The sequence below is a fragment of the Pomacea canaliculata genome, linkage group LG10, assembly GCF_003073045.1.
Source record: "Pomacea canaliculata isolate SZHN2017 linkage group LG10, ASM307304v1, whole genome shotgun sequence".
Lineage (NCBI taxonomy): Eukaryota > Metazoa > Mollusca > Gastropoda > Architaenioglossa > Ampullariidae > Pomacea > Pomacea canaliculata.
In genome coordinates this window covers 5,560,671-5,569,091 of record NC_037599.1, presented here as the reverse complement: position 1 = coordinate 5,569,091, position 8,421 = coordinate 5,560,671, and the positions used below count along the sequence as shown (strand labels likewise).

The following is an 8,421-nucleotide window of genomic DNA, read 5'->3' as shown; positions in this document are numbered from 1 at the left end:
CATCACACTGACAGCATCCAGTCGAGGTAACTCACGAAAAATGCAGTTGAGAGTCTAGACCGCTGACGACCAGCCATCCTAATAAACCAAATATCCAAAGTACTCACCCAACCCAACCCGACCTAACTAAACTCAACTCACACAAACCAACCAACCAGCCCAACCCAAAACCAACCCAAAACCAAACCAAACCAAACCAAACCCAACCAAACCAACCAACCAACCAACCAACCAACCAACCAACCAACCCACCCATCACTGAGCTGCACTCACGCCGACAGAAGTGGAGTTGGTCACGGATCATTCTGTAGAAGAAGGGTTTTCCCACTGTCAAGGGGAATGGAGGATTCCTCACACCTATCTCTGATCCCCACGATCCATTTTTCCAGTCATTGATTCCTAGATAACCCCCATTTAACAGCCATTTAACGTGGAGGTAAACGTTTGGTCCGCTGTATACATTTATTGGTATGCTGTTGAAACCAAGAAAACAATTTATTTGAAATGAGTTTTTTCTACTATTTTACGTTCTATATAAGTTTCGACAAATCACAAATTCATTTATTCATTCCTTTATTATTTTATAGTCATGATTTTGTTTACTAGGTAGATAATATGGAACAATTACTATGAAAGCTAGTAAGTACAATCAGACCGGGCAATTATTCCTGCTTAGCGCACATAAATACCACGTTCAAAGAAAAAACATTTTAAGAAATATGATGGATTAAAAGAAAACATTACACTGTGTTGTTTGTAGGAACACCCTCGACACACAGTGACCAGCCGTGACGACTGTCCCAGGTATAGGAAAATGCACACCGTAAAAATTCTTCGTCTGTGTGAAAACAGGGAGAGCAGAGGTGTACATCGTTATCATACATTCAAAAAGTACTTACGAACATCGGTATACAACTTTGACTGTGTCCTGCCTGTCTGTAGTCATTATTCTCAGCGTGCAAGCTCTTAAAAATTAAGTCCAGTTAGGACGACAGTTAGTTACAGTGGGGATGCGAATATCATCACTAAATTGTGTGCTGAAATAAATCTGGAGTGTCGTCCGATGACATCAAGCTCATTGCTGCTCACATCGGATCCGTTAAGCTGCTTTAAATATTGTTTACAAAACGCTTCAGCCAAAGTTGGCCTCAAGAGCTTTAGAAAAGTAAATGCGTGTAATGGATGCATGAGATCGATTACAAAGGAAGTCTCTGTCTCTCCATTTCCAATGTGGACATGCTGCCGTCTGAGTAACAAAGAGGTTGTCAATACAAAGCAATTTCATTCCAATAAGTCATCCTACCGTTACATGAATTAGCTTTCTGCAGGTAAAATATTTATCGATATATTTTTTCTTTTATCTTGTGATTGTTTGTTCTCTTGTAATATAAAGTCAATATTTCTTTCACATGTCTCGTTCTGACCTGACAGTGACCCCTCTAGGCAGACGGACCCTCCTACCTCAGGGTATCTCCACACTCGCTTGGCACACTCAGCGTTGATTGATGTCCAGCGGCCATTAGCCAGGCACGTGACCGCTGGAGTCACATTTTGGAGAAGAAAGTAGTCGTTGTCACAGGTGACGTTCCCTTCCACTGACCACAGTGACCTCTGTAACGTCACTGACCCGTGACTGATATTGAGTGCGGTGTATGGACAGTGCGACTCTAAGTAGACAAGAAGCAGATGGGACACGAGTGACCACAAACCTTCTTGTAAGCACTCGCTGTGTCCAGAAATATTTTACTGACTAGTTTGTAATGTTTTCAAGGATGATTTCTAAGCAAACGAAATAAGAAATGACAAGAAGTGTGTGTGAAATACTTCTGGCGTCTGTTCGCACACGCGTACGCGTGTGTCAAATATACAAACACTCAAACCACAAATTATCATCTTACAGTTACTACTGTATTAAACTACAACAACATCAGAATATAAAACCATCTAGGAATATACAATTATAACAGTTACTCTACAAAAGGGACATTACTCACCGTCTGTGTACAGGGATAATCCTTTGGCAGGGTCGGAGGTCGCCGACATCGCAGATCGAAGCAAACACGAGGAACGTTGGTCGTCGTACGCGAACGCAGTGCAGTGTGGGTATTTCCTACACGCGATGGCGCAGTGGATCCGTGACCTTGCCGAAACCGTCATTTCCGGGTCAGCAAAGGTCTGTCCGCTGGCTTTCTTGTACGTGAAGACAGGTCCTGCTTGTGGTGTCATCCAGCTGCAGGGAAGCATTGCAGCGGCCATAACAATGGTCAGTTGACTCATGATCTGAAAATGGATTTTGAAAAAAATACACATGCGAGAATTTAGTCACAGCCGTCTCGACTACAATTAACCATTACCAATTTGGCATTACCCTAACTTTTTATTTCTTCTTGTTCCTAGTCGCCCCCAGTGGAGCATAGGGCCGCAACTACACCCCACCATCGGACGGTTCTGGGCATCCCTTTCCAGTTGGATTAACTCTTTGAATTTCATATATATTCATTATTTCCAACATGAAAACCTAAAACACAGGGCAGTTCTAAAATGTCTTATTTATTTATTGTCCCCATAGACTGATAGCAGATTTGAACCATATGGTTTGCACAGTCCTATTTCTGTAATACTATCAGGAAAACTCATCCATGAAGTAAGTTCATGTTTTTGACTTGTCATTTGTTTGCTGAGTTTTGTTTGTTGTTTAGGTGGCCACCGGTTCATTCTGATACTTTGTCCTTCCTCCTATTCAGTTTTTTTCTTTCTTTCAGCTCTCAGCCTTCTTTACTTGTGCAATAAGTAGCACACCCAGCGATCTGTCTCTACCCGTAACCCTGTGGCTCTTGTGAGCATACCTTTATTGAGTGAAGAGTAGGGTAAAAGAGGATAACAGGGTAGTGGACATCTATTATCGTGTTGTTTTGTTATTCTTCGTCACAGTTTTAAACTATTACCGCTATGAAACACCCATTGTTTCCTCTGCCTAAGGATTAATTTAATAAAATTAACTTCACATGGCTCGAAGAATCTTTTGTTTCCAGGACTGGTGGGAAGTAAAATAGTGTATTCATGTTAAATGGTAGGAATGGGGCTTTGTGATAAAATCATCGTTGTCAAATATGGAGACGGACAGCTTATTGACGGGCGATGAAGGGAGCGCCTTTGTATACATTCGCCATATTGTGCGGCTTCCTTAGTGCAAATATCAACATGTGTACTTTAACTAACACTGACATCCTTTTACAGAAGTTTGCTACGGTTAGCTAGCATGACAGACTCCTGGCAATAGTTCCCAATAGCCTGTGCTGTTTACATTAAATTTAAAAGCATGAAAATGGACAACACAATAAACATCTTTGTTACCGCGCGCACTGCGCTCAACAGCTTTGTCCACTTTAATTTTAACTGCAAGCCTCTACCTTAGTCAACACTTAGCAGCTTCCTACTTTCATGATTAAAATTGATGCATAGCTTATATATTGAATATGTAGATAACCTTGCTTAAACAAAATAGTTATTTTTGATAAGCTATATTGATATGTCTAGACAAATAATCAAATATGTATGTTATGGTAAAAGTATTCATCAATATCCACCTCTAGTACTGAACATGTAACTCTGTAAACTTGGGATATAACTTGGGTATTACACATGTCAACAACTAAGTACTGAATAAATATTCAGGAGACTTTGAATAATTTATGTTACCTCAATCACTATATTAATATAAATAATATATGCTGATTACTAATAGGCCTCTTAATTAGCCAGTGGTACCAACGTACTGTGTGTGATTCTCCAACAATACCCAGAGCAAATCGGTGAAGTACATTTTTTACAGGTGTTACCAGTGTGGTATAAATAACTCTGTGAGAAGTCCTAATAATTATTCAACCTATAAACATATAAACATATTTAGCACTTTCTTCGGTGTGTTTGAGTGTGTTCTTTTTTCTGTGTTTGTTTACCCATTCGTTCCCCAGGACATTTTAGTACTGATTTAAGGCTACAGCTGTAACATGGCATTAGCATGTAATTCTTACATAGAAAAGGTTTTTCAACTTCCGAAAGTTGCTTTTATGCAAATCAAACTTACGCTTCCTTATTGTAGTGATTCTGTAAAATATTTTAGTGAAAGAAAAAAATACAGTAATCCCAGTCTACATTGTCTAACACGGACAAGCAGCCTTTGTGTCTTAAACCGTGAATTCAAAAACAAACTGTAAAAAATTGCAGGTTTTCTACGATGATGGAAGATCTGTTATGAAGCTAAAGCATGGAAGACACACACACATATTTATATACAAAAACATTGACAATCTACTGCTATACAACAATCTAATTAACCGTTCAGACAGAACACAAATATCAAATCCTTATACAATGGAGTTTTTCCCTGCCAAAAGTGATAGTTGCAAATAAAGTATAGGAAAGTAACAGAATCAGACTTCATTAGCCTTATCTTAAAGTTTAATTTTTGTTAACAGCTTTTGCCTCTATGATAAAAGACATTACTTGCCTTTTTGAGAACAGCTGTAGCCATTAACTCCACCCGGCAAAAAATGTCTCGGGTACTCAGTAGCGTTTGGCGCATGCGCTGTCTTCACGTGGACGGAGGCTGGGAGGAAATCTGTGATCGATGTGCAGGTAATAAAACTGAGTCCTCGATTTACAGAAAAAATATGCTCTTAATTATTTCAAACTATACTGCTTCGCTGCTTAGTAAATTTATTTCGTCTTCAATAAGAGGCTGGAAGAATCTCGCCTTGCAGGTTCTGGCAGAAATAACAGAATGGAGACATAAATTGGATGAACAGTGCGCCCAACTTTCGACTTCTGCAGCCGGTCCTAAAGCTTTTATTCATTGATAAGATGCACTGATCAAACCGATAGCACTTACACGGCAAAGGATTGTGGCTGACACGCATGGTTGACTCGTAAAAGCGAGAACAGAGCTGCTAGGAAGTCGCCATATTGTCCATATAGCTTGGAGAAATAATGAGCGATGTTTGCAATCTCACCTTCAGCGGACAAAGGTTGCTTTCTACACCCAAGGCAACCATTTCAACACGTTAATGATAGAGATAAAAACCACAAGTTAATTTTAGTTATAAAAAGAGAAATGGGAGAATAACCCTGCCAGACTCACAGTGTTATAACAATAAGAATTAAGAGTGATGTTGTTATTGCTGAGGTACAGAGCACTTAGTTACATCTACATTGACTCTCTACATATTTCATACAGTTCCTTCAGACATATTCGTGCATTGGTTTCTTACACATTGTATTAATCTGTATAGTATAATGTGTTGAATTGCCTGTAAAGAATAATAAAATGTGTTGAGACTTGCAATAAAGGACCGACGCATAATAAAATATAACTCATTGAAGTCTATGCGATCCATGGAAGAAAAATCAGTTTTAATATTCGTATTTTTCCTTACTTTCCATCTCTGAGCCTGTCCATAATTATCGGCTGTCTGTTGAAGGGAGGCTATTACTTATTAACGCCTCGTGTTACTTGTCGTTGTTGGCAGTCGACAGGGGAAATGATTCAGTTAGGTATTATCTGTGGTGTCTACATCATCAGCAGTGTCCTCCTCATCGTCAACAAAGGATGAGCGGTGGTGGCTTTGTGATATCGCAAGGAATGAGTCGAGAGGTCCTATTGCATCCAAGCTCTCCCCACGACACAGTCCCGTTCAAGTATTGTACCCACTGTTCGTCAAGTACTCAGGAACACAAGCACAAAGAAATGAAATCTGAACTAAAATTTTATGGAATACTCCTGTGGCAAATTCCATAGAGGCATAAAAACGGATGGAAAAGAGTAAAGTAGGCATCAAAAGGTAGATGTGGACCGATACCGCTATTAATTGATATTTCAAGCACCTCTTAAGTGTCATTGTGTTTCTTTCTCTTGTCGAGTTATTGCACTTTGAGTGATGGATAGAAATCATTGCAAAGGCGTGCGAACGTGCAAACCTGCTGAGTGAGCGAAGGATGAGCAAGGCTATAGAGCTTCCCGCTTTTTCTTTGGTTCACTCATTTTCCCCGCTGTTTGTCTCTCTCTCTCTCACACACACACGCGGACACACACATTTATATACACATGGTAGTACAAAGGGAGAAATCTTACATTTGTAATTTTATTGAGCAGTTTAAAAGCAAAACGTTTTCTTCTTCTCAGTTTTCTGTCAGGAAATAAAGTAGTTACATCGGGAAGGAGTTAATGAAGACATTGTCTACACCAGGGGTGGGCAATTAATTTTCCCAAGGGGTCGCATGAGAAATTGGGATGGTTTTAGAGGGCCGGACTAATATAGTTAACTCAGTTTTACCCAATACTGTATGTATAGTATATATACTGGCGGGTGGGCCAGCAGACGGGCCGGTCAGAAACAGGAGGCGGGCCGGATCCGGCCCGCGGACCGCCCCTTGCCCAGGTCTGGTCTACACCGTACTCTACAAATCAATCTTTCAAAGGTGGGCGACAGCTGCAAATGAATTGCTAAAGTGTATATTTTCAAACATTCAGAATAAAATAATGTTGTAAAGCTTATCAATTCTGCAGCAACGAGTTTTTGTTTTTTATTTTGTGCATGTGTGACAGAGAGGAGATTAATTAAGAGAATATCTGTGTGCGTACGAGCTTGCAAGAAGAATAACATTTTTAAAGAAAATTCTAACGGTAACTTTGTAGAAAAATAAAACAAAAATAGTCCTGTAGCATTTCACAAATAAATAACCGGAATGTAACAGAAGTGCCGCTAAACATGACCCTGTTGTTGTTTGGTACCTGCCATTAAGCAGAAGTTGTTTTGTTTTGTTTTGTTGTTTTGTTGTTTTTTTTTTGGTTCTTGTTTTTTTTTTGTTAGCAGTTATCACTACCCAGCAGAAGAACAAAACTTTGCCACCACACCAGATAGTCCTCACAAAACTCAGTTGCTTGGGGTCAATTTTTGCACCACGCCTCCACTTGTGTCAGGTTCAAGTAACCGCCAATGATTATGTCAGAAAAAGTAGAAGGAAGGAATCGTGGAGTAAATGTGTAGAAGAACGTGTTGTTCATGTAGATCTGCAGCAGAGGAAAATACACATCACACTGACAGCATCCATTCGAGGTAACTCACGAAAAAAGCAGTTGAGAGTCTAGACCGCTGACGACCAGCCATCCTAATAAACCAACCATCCAAACAACCCACCCACCCACCCAACCACCAAAAAACTAACCCAACCCACTCTAACCAACCAACCAAACCTAGTAAGTTGTACACAAGGACTGACTACCTCCGTGGACTGTTTCTAATGTCAATTGCTTGCAGAATTTCCTTTCTGAGACTTTCCAAAAGCACTTCTCACCTGTGAGGTGTTATATTTCTGAAGCAAGTGCAATCAGTTAATAATTCTTAGCTCCTACTGTACAATAAGTCAGCTGCAAGCACTGAGCTGCACTCACGGCGACAGAAGTGGAACTGGTCACGGTCATTCTGTAGAAGAAGGGATTTCCCACTGTCAATGGGAATTGAGGAGTCCTCACAGCTATCTCTGATCCCCACGCTGCATTTTTCCAGTCATTGATGACTAGATAACCCCCATTTAACAGCCATTTAACGTGGAGGTAAACGTTTGGTCCGCTGTTCACATTCATTGCTATGCTGTTGAAACCAAGAAAACAATTTATTTGAAATGAGTTTTTTCTACTATTTTACGTTCTATATAAGTTTCTACTAATCACAAATTCATTTATTCATTCCTTTACGAATTTCAGAGGCAGGTTTTTGTTTACTAGGTATCTATGTTGGAAGAGTTAGTATGAAAGCTAATAAGTACAATCAGACAAGAAAATTATTCCTGCTTAGCGCGTATAAATACCACGTTCAAAGAAAAAAACATTTTAAGAAATATGATGGATTAAAAGAAAAAAGTTACAATGTGTTGTCTGTAGGAACACCCTCGACACACAGTGACCAGCCCGTGACGACTGTCCCAGGTATAGGAAAATGCACGCCGTCAAAATTCTTCGTCTGTGTGAAAACAGGGAGAGCAGAGAGGTACATCGGTTATCATACATTCATAAAATATTTACGAGTATCGGGATATGACTTGTACTGTGTCCTGCCTGTCTGTAGTCATTATTCTCAGCGTGCATACTCTTAAAAATCAATTCCAGTTGGGACGACAGTTAGTTACACAGGGGATGCGAATATCATCACTAATATTGTGTGTTGAAATAAATCTGGAGTGTCGTCAGATGACATCAAGCTCATTGCTGCTCACATCCCATCCGTTAAGCTGCTTTAAATATTGTTTACAAAACGCTTCAGCTACAGTTGCCCTCGAGAGCTTTAGAAAAGTAAATGCATGTGATGGATGCATGAGAACGATTACAAAGGAAGCAGCTTTATAAATCTCTGTCTCTCCATTTGC

General features: G+C 39.8%; 1 protein-coding gene across 1 annotated transcript; it reads right to left on the bottom strand.

Annotated features, from left to right (window-relative positions):
- Positions 1–264: 264 nt before the first annotated feature.
- Positions 265–2,229, bottom strand: LOC112574570. The gene is made up of 4 exons (XM_025255739.1): positions 1,995–2,229; positions 1,462–1,667; positions 745–838; positions 265–473 (listed from the first exon to the last, which is right to left on the bottom strand). The coding sequence occupies exons 1-4, from the start codon at positions 2,224–2,226 to the stop codon at positions 463–465; spliced, it is 543 nt and encodes a 180-aa protein (XP_025111524.1). The 5' UTR covers positions 2,227–2,229; the 3' UTR covers positions 265–462.
- Between the last annotated feature and the right edge of the window lie 6,192 nt (positions 2,230–8,421).

Bases quoted from the DNA above. Each gene is read 5' to 3' on its own strand.
- LOC112574570 (XM_025255739.1), bottom strand. From the start codon at position 2,226: ATGACACCACAAGCAGGACCTGTCTTCACGTACAAGAAAGCCAGCGGA. The intron at 1,668-1,994 runs GTGAGTAATGTC...TTGTCTACTTAG, and splicing joins ATTATCCCTGTACACAGACG to AGTCGCACTGTCCATACACC. The intron at 839-1,461 runs GTAGGAGGGTCC...GTTTTCACACAG, and splicing joins GAGTGTGGAGATACCCTGAG to ACGAAGAATTTTTACGGTGT.